The sequence below is a fragment of the Dendrobates tinctorius genome, unplaced genomic scaffold, assembly GCF_039654945.1.
Source record: "Dendrobates tinctorius isolate UK_male_01 unplaced genomic scaffold, ASM3965494v1 ptg000022l, whole genome shotgun sequence".
NCBI classification, from domain to species: Eukaryota; Metazoa; Chordata; class Amphibia; order Anura; family Dendrobatidae; genus Dendrobates; species Dendrobates tinctorius.
In genome coordinates this window covers 120,965,040-120,981,305 of record NW_027361690.1, presented here as the reverse complement: position 1 = coordinate 120,981,305, position 16,266 = coordinate 120,965,040, and the positions used below count along the sequence as shown (strand labels likewise).

The following is a 16,266-nucleotide window of genomic DNA, read 5'->3' as shown; positions in this document are numbered from 1 at the left end:
TGTCTGTAAAACTTATTTAGTCTGAGCCTTCGTAATGTTCCTTTGGACCTCCCGCTATAACTCCCCCAACCGCTGGATTGTCCCATCCACCCCACTGACACTGTGTACTACCCACTGTTATCAGTGTAAAAGACACCTGTCCACAACCTCAAACAGTCACACTCCAAACTCGACTATGGTGAAGACCAAAGAGCTGTCGAAGGACACCAGAAACATAATTGTAGAACTGCACCAGGCTGGGGAGACTGAATCTGCAATAAGCAAGCAGCTTGGTGTGTTGGTGTGATGAAATCAACTGTGGGAGCAATAATAAGAACATGGAAGACATACAAGACCACTGATAATCTCCCTTGATCTGGGACTTCACGCAAGATCTCACCCCGTGGGGGTCAAAATGATCACAAGAACGGCGAGCAAAAATCCCAGAACCACATGGGGGGACCTAGTTAATGATCTGCATAGAGCGGAGACCACAGTAACAAAGGTTATCATCAGTAACACACTACTCCACCAGGGACGCAGTTCCTGCAGTGCCAGACATGTCCCCCTGCTTAAGCCAGTACATGTACATGTACATGTACATGCTTAAGCCAGTAAAACAGAAGAGTTTTGGGAGAATGTCATATGGTCTTATGAATCCAAAGTAGAACTGTTTGGTAGAAGCAAAACTCATAGTGTTTGGAGGAGACAGAATGCTGAGTTGCATCCAAAGAACACCATACCTACTGTGAAGAACGGGGGTGGCAGCATCATGCTTTGGGGCTGCTTCTCTGCAAAGGGGCCAGGACGACTGATCCATGTACATGAAAGAATGAAATGGGCCATGTAACATGAGATTTTGAGCGCAAACCTCCTTCCATCAGCAAGGGTATTGAAGATGAAACATGCATGGGTCTTTCAGTATGATAATGATCCCAAGCACACCATCAGGGCAACGAAAGAGTGGCTTTGTAAGAAACATATGAAGGTCCTAGAGTGGCCTAGCCAGTCTCCAGATCTCAACCTCATAGAAAACCTTTGGAGTTTTTTTGTGAAATCAGTGTTGTCCAGCAACAGGCCCAAAACATCACTGCTCTAGAGGAGATCTGCATGGAGGAATGGGCCAACATACCAACAACAGTGTGTGCAAACCTTGTGAAGACTTACAGAAAACGTTTGACATCTGTCATTGCCAACAAAGGATATATAACAAAATATTGAGATGAACTTTTGTTAATGACCAAATACTTATTTTCCAGCATAATTTGAAAAATAAATTTGGCAAATCAGACAAGGTGATTTTCTGGATTTGTTTTCTCATTTTGACTCTTATAGTTGTGGTCTACCTATGATGTCAATTACAGGCCTCTCTCATCTTTTTAAGTGGGTGAACATGCACAATTGGTGGCTGACTAAATTATTTTTCCCCCACTGTAGATACTTTTCCACTCTTTAAAGGTGTCTCTGACAATCCTATTATGGTTCATTTAGATGGGAGAATATCTGCCTAAAAATCATTGCTAATTTAATATATACTGTAAAAGTTGATCAGCACTCCTTTTTATGGTCCAGAATGCAACTGTATGGGAACAGATGAAGTGTTAACATACTATCATGCTACTGCAGTGCAGTATAGTGCAACCTCCACCAGGGGATGCTGGTGATGCAAGAGAGGTTGCACACACAGTGTAGCAACACTAAGCAGCAGCACAAGCGCCACCAGGTGGCGAAAGAGTAGTCAGATGAGCCAAGTCAGAAACAGTCAGGAACTGAAGTACCAGAGGTCACAGCAGTACATGTGGTCAGAAACAAGCCAGGGGATCAGCAATGGTCGGAAGCAGATAAGACAAAGACAAAAATCAGAAGCAGGGCTGAATGCAATCCAAGTCAAAACCAGGGAGTCAACAAACTTACAGGGAAACATTGAGTCAAGACAGACAGAGGAAATAAACAGACACGGGGCAAGTCAGGGATCACAGCAGGACAAATCATGATATACCAGAGTCAGATACTCACCCCGAAGGCAGAACTATAGCTGACACACAGGATGCAGCGGAGCTAAATCGCATACCTTAAACCAGACTGAGGCTGAGAAAAGTTAACCCCTGAAATGACCAGACCGGGAACATGGAAAGACAGGATTCAAAACCTAGTCTGGATCTTGACGCATATGTTCTGTCTCCATACAGAACAATGTTGTCGCAGCACATGCTTTCTTTAAGCAGTTTTATGTTTTTTGAGTAGTCCACTCCCATGTATCCTGAAAAGGAATGTTCTAGGCGTAATAATCTGAGCCAAGGCAGAATACAAAAGTGATATTTGCATTTTGTTTCATCAAAGAAAGTACACAGGAAATGCTGGACATATTTGTCTGTGACCTTCTAGCATTTTTACACAATATTACAACACCCATCCAGTCTTTGGTTATCATCTATCTCTATTTGTTTATGATTTCACAAAATTGTATCCCATTAAATAAATTTGCCTTGTAAAGAAATGGCGATAACATTATCGAGCTCATGCGTCATTTTCATATGGACTTTTTCCAGTGATTACTAATTTAGGCGCTGCCTGTTTAACAAAGACTCATTATCACGCATATATATGGGAGATACACTACCACTGCTCCCCTGCTTGTGGTCATCTCCAACACACAGAATGAAGGCTGTAGTAAGTATCTGCTGCTTCAGGCTTCTCTGTCCATCTCCTTTCTTTCTATAACCAAAGACCCTTACAACGTTTGTAGAATGTAGAGCTGGAAGGACAATAAGCGCAATAGGGTCTTATTCGGATTCAAATTAATAGTATCTGGTCAATGGTGGTCACCTGGTAGGGTTGCGACTTCTGTGGTTTGTCCTGATGAAGTGAGACACTTCGAAACACGTTGACCAATAAACCGCATTCCTGGATTCCTGACTTTCTCATCATTATTCCTCTGGCAATGCAGATTTAAACCTTTTTCATTTCAATTTTTGATGTTACTATATTTGTAGGAATTTGGGGTAACAACAACCACCACTGTGTTCACCGTTATATCCACCATATTTTTCTTAGTGGCAAATGCCCAGTACTAACTATGTTGGCAGATTTGCAACATGAGCCTTTGTCCGCAACTTCTGTGGGATTTCCAATGATGGCTAACTTTTTTTTTTAAAGCAAAGAAGAAAAATATTAGTTGAACTCAATGATAGAAAATGGTTCACTAGACATGGTAACTAGTGAAATTATTTTGTAAGGCATGATTCATACACCAACAATGTTCGTCTCTCTCATGACATCAAGATGGTCAGGTTTCACGGCTGACTCACTAAGTCTTCTATTTGCATTTCAGATCCTCCTCACGGCCCTCCTTGGCGTGGTTTTTGCAACTGATGTAGGTTACATTTCTTTTTCATATATACATAAAGACCATATACAAATGATGTGCCTATTAGCTGGGACTGATTAGAATTGGCTCGAGATAGATGACAATGACTCTGATTAAATGTACATTATTGTAATGAGATAATTATTTTCAGCATGCCATCCATTCCACAATCCCACATACATCCCTAAGGGAGATATTTATATCCAAGTTCTGATTCAGGAAACATCATTTTCATTTTTCCATAAAGTTAGTTTTCTTTATTTACATTTTTTTTTACCAATTTTGGTATTTCCTTTAAAATGTTTTCCTAAAGTAATGATGCTTTTATATGTTAAACTCTTCATGGGATGTCATGAAAAACTTCTGTACAGATCTAATATAACTGCCCTTCATCACTTACAGAATATCAATATCGACAATCATGGCAATGATGGAGGCAATGTCCACCAGACTGTGAGCATTGATAATCACGATAACATCGCCAATATAAACCATTATGATGGCTGGAACTCATGGAATTCCATGTGGGACTATGGAAACGTAAGTGGACTAGGCTTGTGATTCTAAACCAAATTCCCCTTACTTCAATAAATTACAGAAAAGAACTCCCAAAGAGCATAATTACATACTTTTTGGATTTACCCTAGACACATAGGCTTACATTCACCAGTGTGTTTGCACCAATTTCTGGCATAAACCATGCTAAAAATTATTGCAAATTCTCACTTGAGTCAAAGTTGTGCAAAAGTTTAACTTTTTCTGCTGCACTTATAAAAAGTTAAAAAAGATAAAGTTGAAAAGTAGGCACTGTGAAATAAGTGTAGTCACTGAATGTTAGACACATTGGTTAAACAGGGAACTGGCAAATGGCACATCATGTTTTGGGACCAATCTGTCCATAGTAAGAATACATTGTATTGTCTCAATAAATTTGGCACATTTGAGGCTAACTAATAGTAAGAGTCATGTTCATTTAAGTTATTTTGTCACAAACCATTCTGACCTACTTTATTGACTGACAAATCAAATGCCAGTTTATACTTTGCACCACCTTGGAGAGGGATAGAGTTCTTGGGAATAGAAAACTATTTATGCATGTTGATGTGCTTACTGTAAGGGCTTGGGTTAAACATTTTTGATCAAGGTATGGTGCAACTGTTGGCTGGCATATTTCCATTTCAAAGTTCATAATAATATCGCTTGCCTACATTCAGATATCATGCCCTTTAAGACTCTTTATTTCAGAATTGTCATCTTCAACCTGTTACTGTTTATCTGTCCTAAAATCATGTCTGGAGTTCTAGTTATGTGACACCTAGACAGTAACACGTTGAAAACCACTGGTTAAGATACATAAAAAAAACATGAAATTGTTTAAAGAATTCAGAAGCCGTGAGTTGTAATCAACCTCAACACATTTTCTTTCAGGGCATGTTTGCTGTCCGACTTATGGCCACTAGGCATTGTGTGGTAAGCAGGATGAACAGAAATGTGGTCCCAAGCTTGGAACAACTGCAAAAAGCTAGCCAGGAAAGACAGGTAAGCTTATCTATATCTATATCATACATGATATACGTATATACATATATGATTTGTCCTTCTGTAGAACCCAAGGCTATCCAGATTGACACTGGCCTAGGGAGTGATCTGGTTAAATAGGTTGTCCTACAAACAAAGTACATTTTAACTGATGTTCCTGTGCTGAGGTAATCTTATAAATGTGCCCCTGCTGTGTACTGTGTAATGGCTGTGTTTGACCGTGCAGGAACATGGTCTGATCATACCACAGATCCTGGGCAGGGGAGGAAGCAAAAGAGAGTATACAGGATCACAGCTGCCGCTTTCTGTGAGGTAAAACATTTCACTGCCTGTTTAGAAACATGTTTTACCTCACAGAAAGGATCCTCTGCAATCCTGTACTGTCCTGTATGTATACTTAGTTTTGTTTCCTCCCTTTCCCAGGAGCTGTGGTAAGATCAGATCATGTCCCTGTACGGTCAGACACAGACATCACACAGTACACAGCAGGGGCACATTTATAAGATTATCTCAGCACAGGACAATATATTTTAATGCATCCAATTGTGGAAATTATTGTTATGCCAAGATATATTAAATAAAATGTATTTTGTTTTGTGGGGAAAACTCCTTTAAGGCTTTAAAAAATAAGTACTTTTGGCAGGATCAACCATCTTTTTAACGTATATGGGAGTGCCATGACTTTCATTGATAGGTATCGGGGAAAGAAGAGTTGAGTATGTTGGATTTCAACATGTCTGTTCCTTTTTTCTGGCAATAAAGAACTTGTGCTTGTTTTGCTGAGTGTATTTGTATGGAAGAGAGGTCAAGAAAGTTAGCTGTTGGACCAACTAACCCATCAGAAGTGTATGGCCTGTCTCCTGTTACCCCATATCTGTCAGCAATAGGTCACTGTACCTGTAAACGTTCATTGTATGTCAAAAGGTCTAAATATCACATTTAAAATTTAGGAACACATTTTTAGTGAACATTATAGTGTCAAACTGACCTTGAGCACACATCCAAAACATTAACATAAACACGCACATATGATTTAATCTTTATGTTTTCGTTACACATCAATATTTATATGTAACCCGCCAAGTCTAACTAAACAGGGGCGTGGGCTTGTAGATCTGGAAACATATTTTTCTTTATTTTCCATAAATGCAAATTGTAAAACATCTAATCTGAAATAAGCAGCCTCTGAACGTCACCACATTTACATCTCAACCAAGTAAAGCTTAACATCTACTGTATTCTGAAATGAATCAGCAGAGAAAGAAAGGAGCGAAACGATGATTGCAAAAACATCATAATTTATTAGATATATTACAAAAAGTGCACAAGATCATGATGAGGTGTCAATATAAAACAGATGAATATACACCCAAAACGCGCGTTTCGCAGCGCTAAAAAGCCGCTTTGTCTCCTTGACAAAACGGCTTTTTAGCGCCGCGAAACGCGCGTCGGAGGTCACTGCCAGACGCTCCCCCCACCCTCCCCTCGTGCGTCCCCTGGTAAGTGTTTTGACCACATTTACTTTGTTCTTTGTAGCAGCTGTCCATGGGCATATTTATTTTGATTGCATTTCATGACTGTATCATTTTACTAGTTCTCACCTTTGAAATTGCTATTTGGGTCATTCATTTTTTGATAAGTCTAACTGTGCTGGATGACAACATATTTAAGCCCTTCAATTGTGGACATGTCAGTAGTACCTTACACAGGAGGACACTGATTCCATCTGGGTTGGTGAGGGGTTGTCTCTTTTTGGGTGTGTATTCATCTGTTTTATATTGACATCTCATCATGATCTTGTGCACTTTTTGTAATATATCTAATAAATCATGATGTTTTTGCAATCATTGTTTCGCTCCTTTTTTTTCTGCTGATTTATTGATTATTGGAGCAGATATGGCTTTCGCCCAGGGTGAACAAATGGTTTTGGCATCATCCCTGGGCATTTCAGCTATTTATGTGGGATTTTTGCTATTAATATGTATTCTGAAATGTCAGAGGCCGAGATCACAGAACACTTTGGTGCATTGATGACTGAAAAGTGTGTAGATATTTATCTTTATGGTCTAAAAAAGCCAAAATTTGAAGTTATTTCACAGAATGATACCGTTTAGTACAAACCCTGTTCTATTTCGATTGTAAGAAAATGAATCCACCTCTGTTCTGTGTTTTTACAGAATCCTAATGTTCCCCCTCCAAGGTCCTTGTCCTACACAATCTCTCAGACCAAAGTCAAGAATGTGGCACAGTTTGGTAAACACATTGAATCTCTTTGCAAAGGGGTCCCAACCTTCTTTGCCCAAGAAAACCAAGGTACGTTCATGGGTTGCTAGCTAATAGATGTTTAGATTGATGAATGTCTTTAAAAAGGACCTGTCAGCAGGTCAATAGTGGCTTTTCTTTGCTCATTTTATTCCTTCTGTTCCCCTGAGTATTCTGTTTTTTGGTTTTTTATAAGACAGAAATTTGGGTCTTTTTATTTAGTAACATTTTTTCATAGTCTTTACCAAGTAGGCATTGCTCACAGAGAAGCGATGCAGAGCATCCTAAAGACACATCCCCAGACAAACCTATCAGCAACGCCCCCTTGGAGTAACACTTCTGCCATAAAAGACACCTGCACTTTTGATGAGTTGGACAGATGGGTGTGACTACCCACCATTATGCCCGGGCTATACCTATTTCAATAGAGCTGATTCAGACAAGAGTGAAAATGGCAAAAGTTTCCAAACACTGAGCATTGTGCATAAATATTGCAACTTTTCAAAGCATTTACTCTGCTTTTTTGGCATAATTGCTTTAATGAGTTGGCCCCAATGTGTTAATGCTTTTGATGACTACATCTTAAAGGTAACCTGATATGTCAGCAACATGCTATAGAGTAGGATAAGCTGAACAGATGTGTACACAAATTTGTGAGAAAAGTTGCAGTATCAATTATAATTTATGCATTCAAATTGCTGCTCATTCTTGGCCTAGGAGTCCAGGTTGGGTGACACTGCCCGCTGGACTCTTTTGCCAAGAATGAGCATGGATATAAATCAGTAATTTATAAAAATTACAGACTTTTTTTTACACAAGACTATATATCTATCTGCTCAGCTGTGCCTTCTCTCTAACATAATGCTGGTACACTGGATAGCCTTTTCGTGGCCGGGTGACACCCCCCCTATAGAGTTAAATAGAGGGGCAGATATGCAGTACTCGGTCGTGGCCACGCTACAGTCGAAGGAGCTGTGTTGTTTAGAATCATTACTGAGCGATTTCGGCCACCGGCGACACCGGGAATAGCTAGTCGGTGGGGATGCCAGGTATCATGCCCCCACCGATCAGACATTGATGACTTATCGTAAGGATAGCTCATTAGTGCTAAAGTTGTGGACAACCTCTTTAAAATACACATACAATTTAAAGCAAATGCCATGATGGTTTTTTCAGATGCATTCTGCCCTGTTTGCATGATTTAAAGTAGTTTAACTTCTTGCCCAGTGATTTTCAAGGTCATTAATTCTAGATGGTCTCAAAAAATCATTATGGCTTAATTCATATGTTCCCTGTGTTTCATTAAAAATCATCCTCGGTTCAGCTGAAAAGGGTGAATGGGGCAATAACAAGCTGTTGTTACATGTCCTCTTGGTTTCTCTTAGGTGCTGGCTTTTTTGTGGACCTGCATGGCTGTACTAACCTCGGCATGCTGAGATTTTTGGGCATCTCTCTATGTGGGACTATTGGATGCTAGACCTCCTGCCTTCACTACTCCTAATCTAAATGAACGTGCCTGGCTGCTGTGATTACACCTCCCCTGCCCTGCATCTGATTCCCTCCCATATCTATTCTGCATGTCCACTGGTCAGATAGTCTGTGTTTTTATACATAAAATAAGATGAAATGTTTATGAATAAAGAGCTACCGTAAACACAGCTGCCGCGTTTCACCGTTTTCACTCTGCATCCGATGTTATGATAATTAGCAAATATTTAGGACAAATAATTCAATGAGCATAAAAACCCAGAATAACATAAGACAGCTTTTCATTTCATTCCAGTGGTGGCTGAATTTGAGACTGTCTTCTGGTGGCGGCTGAATCTGTGAATGTATGTTGACGGTATTTTCAATAATCAGGTTCTTTTGGTTTAGGCTAAAATATCAACAAGGCCAATTATAGGTAATTATTAGGAACCTCTTAAGAAAAACCTCAGATGATGATTTCTGTATAGCACCATGGAAATTAATAATGCTATTTAAGTGAGTAAAATAAAGAAGTAAATAAAATGTTCAATTATTTGATCATGGCAGCTCAATCCTATTCAAGTAATTGGGACGTAACTGCAATACCGGTTGACAAGTTAAAACAAGTCATCACCCATCCATAGGTTACGGTTATTGATCAGTGTGGTCTGACTGCTGGGACCCTAACCAGTTGGCAGAATGGGGCATTTTTAGGATGGAGCGACAGTCTGCATATTTGACCTAGACTCCATTCATTAAATGGTTCTGCTTAGCACTGAGCTCAGTTTTTTACGGCAACCCCATGGCCAATGAATGGAACATTGGTTGGGCGTCTGATCTTCTGCGCCCTTTTTTTACGTGGATAAAAGTTACATGTCGGGAATGAAAAAATTTGATCAGTGCAGGTCCGAGTAGTACTACACCCGCCGATCAGCAAGTTTTCACCTATCCTGCAGTTTATTGATAATTGGTTTTACCCAGACAACACACAGTTGTGCCTAGTAAATAAAGGAGAACAGCAAGTGTTGATACCCACTCAGTTAACTGATGGCAAAGGATCTGGAAATTGGATTTCCACCAACCTGGTAGTGGTGGTCTATCATAAAGACAAGCCTTGTAGTCCAGGAAAATCACTTTAAATGATAAAATTCTGGCCGACTTGAGCCACCACTAGGAGAAGTTTAATAGCTTACTGTATGCAGGTAATAAGTTTAATATATAATCACTTATATGCCCTAAATTCCCGCTCATGTTGACTAATGTTCACTTTAAAAGTCCCATAACCATTAGAGAAATGTTCAAACTCAACAATTTTGGAGGCACTGGTCAACACTTTTATGTATATAGGAGGAGGGCTCCCCAATGACATATGATGTTGGTGAAGAGAACAATCCAATACTTATTATTCATTAGGCATACTTATATAGCGCAATCATATTCCGCAGCGCTTTACAGACATCATCATCGACATCATCATCACTGTCCCCATTCTCTATCAGTATGTTTTTGGAGTGTGGGAGAAAAGTGTCCAGAGAAAACCCACACAAACAACATGGGGAGAATATACAAACTCCTCTCAAATGTTGTCATTTGTGAGATTTGAACCTAGGACCACAGCGTTGCAGGACCTCAGAGCCACCGTGCTGCCCACAATATGTTAATCCTTCAGTTTTAACGGGACATAAGTTTGACAGAGGCTTGCTCTCCTCTTGCCAGTGAAAACGCATGTGAGCGAGGCAATGTGTATGGGAAGGTCAGGAAGCAGAGTTGTTGGCCAAATAAATTTTCAGACGGCAGATATTAGACATCAGCTTATGCTTTCTCACAAAACCAAAAGAATGAAAAATTGTGTCCCCATAAGATGCTTTCAGGGGAATACATTTTGATTAATCAGCAGAACTGGTTGATCAACTAATAACATCAACAGTCCTCGTTTCTTTTGAACATTTGCATTAAGCATATTAAAAAAATAGACAAAAATATAATTTCTATACATAAAGTATAAACTGTGTACTGATGTTGAAAATTGAAAATTCAGGCCAAACTGCAGACAGCAAGATACAGAGCAGGAGAAACTGATTAGATTGATATATGACTTTATGAGAAAAGAGTCAGCATAATTTGTGGTTTATTAACTTACATTTCTATTTAAGTCAAGCAGGCGATCCCGCTAAGTGAATGACAGCCTGCCTTCTCTATGCGTGCATACGGAAATAACTGTCAGTCCCTGATTAGGACCGCCTACTTTTCTGAAAAGTCTAAAATGGGCCAAAATTGAAATAAACAAAACGCAAGTTATATTAAATCTTTCCCAAGAGACATATACCTCGTATATCTCAATCTGCTCAGTGCCCTCTGCTTTATAACATGCCGCATTTTCAATTTGAGGGGTTTGCCATAAGCCATCTGTAAATGTTACTCTTGCATGAGAGGAATATATAATAGCAGAAAACGCAGACAAAAAAACACAAATGTTTAATCATGTTTGATAAGAAAAAGAAGACATGATAATAATGCTGTCAACACTAAGTGACATCCTCCCCAGTATCCAACAGAGAGGGATCCATGAATCATCCCACACACAACGAATGAGCACATTATCTAATCATTAATCTTCCCTCACTTTTCTCATGTTACGATAAACTTTAATAGTGTAAGAAATTATTTCCTCATAGAATATTAAGCGACTGAAAGATTATGGTTACAAGGTTATGATGTGCTCTTGATGGATCATTTCCAGAAACTCCTTTGTGCTTTTCACCTGAAAACATTGACCCACATTTTTGGGTGCTATTTACTTGAAAATAGTATATTTTATCAACTATTTGTGACAAAGTTTAGAGATTTTTATACTTCTGTAAAAATCTAGTGAAGAGTTGTTGGCAGCAGATTACTCACGATACTCTCCAAGCATGTGAAAACAAAACTTGTTTATTCAGGAACAATCAGGAACAATATGCTTAATAGATCAGGAATAAAACACTTCTGTGTCTCTGTCTGTGCAGCATCTACAGTAGGCTGCTTCTCTCATACACAGACACAGGAAAACAGGAAATACAGTCACATGCTCTCCCTGTGTGAGCCTCTGGGAGTTTTTTTTTACTTTATAAACAGCATACAAATCTAGCAACTGAACACTCATAGACAGGAATGAAGTTGTTGCACTAAACATATTCCAACAAGAGTGAGTGTGGCTTGCCTAGGATTTAGGGGTGTGCAGTGAACCTCTCCTAGTTAGAATGGCAGACTGAAATAATTTTATCTGTTTGATGTACTGTTTTCTACAACATCAAGTGCAGCCATCTGTGTTATGGGTACCAAAAATCATCCATTTGCCCCTAAACAGTTTAGCAGAAAACAAGTGCAGCACCCGGCAGGGCTGTGGGGTACTTGGTACCGGGCCGGTTCTGTTACTTCAGGGGATGTCATGGCAGTGGTGACTTGGTCCATGGCCCTGGGTGAGCAATCAAATGATGAAGGGAATAGTTATTATGGGGGATTAATTTGTGACACCACCTGTGTTATTTGGCAATAAAGGTGTTAGCCGACACTGCTTGAAAGACATCTGGGGCTGTTGGTGATGTAGCAGAGTTGTTACAGCTCTCCACAGGCAGAGCTAGGCCCCAGGGCAGTTGTATGATTTATTTAAAATGGTGGTGTTGGTTGTAGTGCAGAGTAGATGATGCAGTAATAAAGCTAAGGACACAGCAGGGTTGTAATTTCCTTTTACCTTTACTTGATAGTCCAGGGTGCAGATGAGGGGATCACAGATAGTGAGGGAGATCTGGGTAGCCTGGAAGCAGTTCAAGATGCACTGAGCCAGATGGATATGGAGGCCTCCCTTTTGCGCTATCCTCTGAGGTCCTTGCTGCCTAAAGCTGTGCTTGGGCCTCTATTCCTGCTTTTCTTTAAGCACTTGCCCGTATGGCAGGCAGCTTGAGCCTTTTTATAGGTGTCACTCCTTTGTGGCGGCTCCGGGCTCTCTTATGCTGCTGTGCCGCCGAGTGTTTTATGGGGCCAGGAGGCCTGCAGTCCCATGCCCTCCGGATTTAGCTGTCGGGCTCTTTACCTGCGCAGTCACTGACTCCGGCATCCAGTTTCAATCGCTCAGCTCTGGGGTGAGCTTACTCTCAGCTCCGCTCCCCAAATTCCCCAAATTTCTCCTTTCCTCCTCAACTCTCCTCAGACTCACTCCTCACTCCCTCTCTCACTCCCCTCTGACAGACTGACTATTTCCAGAACAATCTCCTTACTTCAACACTAACTCCTCCCACCAACTGTCACTCTCTTAAGCTCCACCCCTTTTGTCTGGAGTTAGTTCAAATGTTGGATGCTGGTGCTATCTGGTCAGGGGACCTCTCATTGCTTCCAGGCATGACATTACCCTCTGTGAGGGAGGCAATGCCACTGTGGCAATTGGACTCCTGGGGTGCCACATTCCTCCCAGTGAAATTCAGTACTCCTAGACTGAGGAAACATAAAATAACTAACACGTGAATAATAATAACTATTTACAAAATTTCAAAAATAAAAATTACAAAAAACCAAAGCTCAAAAATAGTCCTGGTCATACATAGTCCTGTGGCCCAATTGCCCATCAACAGGTTAATATGAATATGTAAATGTTCATACAGTAAGTCTCTGCAGGCTGTCATGCTTAAACGGTTGCAACTATACATCTTATTAACTTATTTACATTTTAGTCACTACACCGGGCTGGGATCTGACCTCTTGTACCACGGGTGGATCTACGCAGCTCTGGTATTTCTAATGACCTAACTATGCCTAGTGTGTTTGTGGTTGATGTTGGTAAACTGGGCAACAGTCTGCAACTTCTTAGACTCACCATGTGTCTAACAGAATCATCACTAGTAGGGGGCAAAACAATTTCCTTACTTCAGCACTCTTCCCACCAACTGTCACTCCCTTAAGCTCTGCTCCTTTTTGTCTGGAGTTACGGTCCCGTTACACATAGCGATGCACCAGTGATCCCGACAACGATATGACCTGGTCAGGATCGCTGGTGTGTTGCTGCATGATCACTGGTGAGCTGTCAAACAGGCAGACTCACCAGAGATCAGAACCAGCGAGGACGCGAGTAACTAAGTGCACACATCGCTTAGTTACCCGCTGTGTACCCTGGATACCAGTGTACTCGTGCTGGGAGCTGGTATCCAAGGTAAACAGCGGGTAAATAAGCACATGCGGCGCTTAGTTACCCGCTGTTTACCTTGGATACCAGCTCCCAGCGCGAGCATGCTGGTATCCAGGGTACACAGCAGGTAACTAAGCGACGCGCGCTTAGTTACCCGCTGTTTACCTTGGATACCAGCTCCCAGCGTCTGCTTACAGCGCTGGGAGCTCGCTGATTGATGGTCTCCCGCTGCCACACACAGTGATGCATGCTGGCCAGCGGGAGACCAACGATCAAAAAAAGGCCCAGGACATTAGAGCACGATCAGCGATACCCGGTGGAGGGGCCGGTCGCTGATAGGTGTCACACACAGCGAGATCGCTGCTGAGGTTACTGTTGCGTCACAAAACTTGTGACTCAGCAGCGATCTCGCTAGCGATCTCGCTTAGTGTGACGGGGGCTTTAGAACAAGTGTTGGATGCTGGTGCTATTTGGTCAGGGGACTTCTCATTGCTTCCAGGCATGACATTACCACCTGTGAGGGAGGCAATGCCACTGTGGCAACTAGACTCCTGGGGTGCCACACAAGCATGTTAAAGAATAAGTAAAATTGCAAAGTTATGAATTTTCGCTATTTCATAACCTTATTATTACAATCCCACTCACTATGCAGCAGGGTTGTTTTTCATGGCTAGTTCATGCTTCTTTAGGAGCTGATTTCAACTGCTGCTCAACCAAGATCCATACTCTATTGACAAAGAGAAAACACAAATATTCCTTGTCTGGGTATAGGAGTGGAGAGCAAAGAGTCTCAGAGTTCAGCATTCCCTTACTTTGATTGTTTGTAAATAGAGTCTGGATCTTGGCTGAGCAGCAACTGCAAGGAGCTTCTAAAGAAGGCAGGCCACCAAAAGGACCGACTCACCAAATCTCTGGTACCAAAAATACCTGGATGACCAGCCAATGCGGAGCAATGAATTTCAGACATCACTCTCATTCTCCACTGGTCAGGAACATACAATTTTCCCATAGGGCAACGCTCAGGTTTATCCTCCTGAAATTCCTCCAGGGCGCATCTCAAATCGGGCGAAATGGCAGAAAGAACTACTCCCTCACCTAGGATGGTAGTAGGCTCGGTCACATTAAGAGAATCAGCAAAGAAACTCCTAGAAAGGGCGTCTGCCTTAACATTCTTAGTGCCTGGAAGAAAAGAGACCACAAAATTGAAACGCGTGAAAAACAAGCCCATCTAGCCTGTCTAGGATTCAAGCGTTTGGCCGACTCCAGATAAATCAAATTCTTGTGATCGGTGAGGACCACAACTTGATGTCTAGCTCCCTCCAACCAATGTCTCCACTCCTCAAATGCCCATTTCATGGCCAACAACTCCCAATTCCCCACGTCATAGTTGCGTTCAGATGGGGAAAACTTTCGAGAAAAGAAGGCACAGGGATTCATCTTAGAAGTCACAGGGTCTTTTTGGGACAAAACAGCTCCTGCACCAATCTCAGAAGCATCTACCTCCACCTGAAATGGAAGTGAGACATCAGGTTGCCATTAAACCGGAGCTGAAGTAAATCTCTGCTTAAGCTCCTGAAATGCTGAGACAGCCTCAGGAGACCAATTCAGCACATGAGTGCCCTTCTTGGTCAGATCAGTCAGTGGTTTACAATACCAGAAAAATTACCTATAAATTTACGATAGAAATTAGCAAAACCCAAAAACTTCTGGAGGGCCTTCAAAGAAGTAGGCTGAACCCAATCATAAATGGCCTGTACCTTGGCCGGGTCCATTTCAATAGTCAATGGAGACAAGATAAATCCCAAAAATGAAATCCTCTGTACACCAAAGAGGCATTTTGATCCCTTCACAAACAGGGAATTCTCCCTCAAAATCCGAAACACAGTCCGAATGTGTTCCACATGAGAATCCCAATCACTAGAAAAGATCAAAATATCATCCAGATAGATGATCAAAAACTTATCCACAAAGTCACAGAAAATATCATTCATAAAGGACTGGAAGACAGAAGGGGCATTAGTGAGCCCAAAAGGCATCACCAGGTACTCAAAATTTCCCTCCGGAGTATTAAACGCCGTCTTCCATTCATCCCCATGCTTGATGCAAATAAGATTATACGCCCCCCTGAGGTCAAGCTTAGTAAACCAGCAGGCACTCTTAACTCTGGAGAATAAATCAGACATCAGAGGTAACGGGTACTGATATTTAACCGTCATCTTGTTAAGGGAACGATAATCAATACACGGTCTTAATGAACCATCTTTCTTGGCCACAAAAAAATCCAGCACCTAAAGGTGACGAGGATGGTCTAATATGACCCTTCTCCAACGACTCCTTAATATAGGATCGCATAGCATCATGTTCGGGTACTGATAAGTTGAAAAGCCGACCATTGGGAAATTTACACCCAGGCATCAACTCAACTGCAGTCATAACTCCTATGAGGAGGCAAAGATGCAGACTTACTCTCACTAAATACATCAGAAAAATCAGCCAG

At 41.3% G+C, this 16,266-nt stretch overlaps 1 protein-coding gene across 2 annotated transcripts in view; it reads left to right on the top strand.

The window, feature by feature from the left end:
* Nucleotides 1–2,578: 2,578 nt before the first annotated feature.
* LOC141084008 (gastrokine-1-like) overlaps nucleotides 2,579–16,266 on the top strand; it is a 29,576-nt gene continuing 15,888 nt past the window's right edge. Inside the window, exons 1-6 of one of the 2 annotated variants that reach the window (XM_073568390.1) lie at nucleotides 2,579–2,649; nucleotides 3,311–3,352; nucleotides 3,749–3,886; nucleotides 4,775–4,885; nucleotides 7,063–7,198; nucleotides 8,533–8,805. In XM_073568390.1, the coding sequence (XP_073424491.1) occupies nucleotides 2,584–2,649; nucleotides 3,311–3,352; nucleotides 3,749–3,886; nucleotides 4,775–4,885; nucleotides 7,063–7,198; nucleotides 8,533–8,624 (585 nt within the window). In that variant the 5' untranslated portion in view covers nucleotides 2,579–2,583 and the 3' untranslated portion in view covers nucleotides 8,625–8,805. Of the gene's footprint in view, nucleotides 2,650–3,310; nucleotides 3,353–3,748; nucleotides 3,887–4,774; nucleotides 4,886–7,062; nucleotides 7,199–8,532; nucleotides 8,806–16,266 lie in introns of those variants that run through there. The other variant, XM_073568389.1, reaches the window with a different exon arrangement.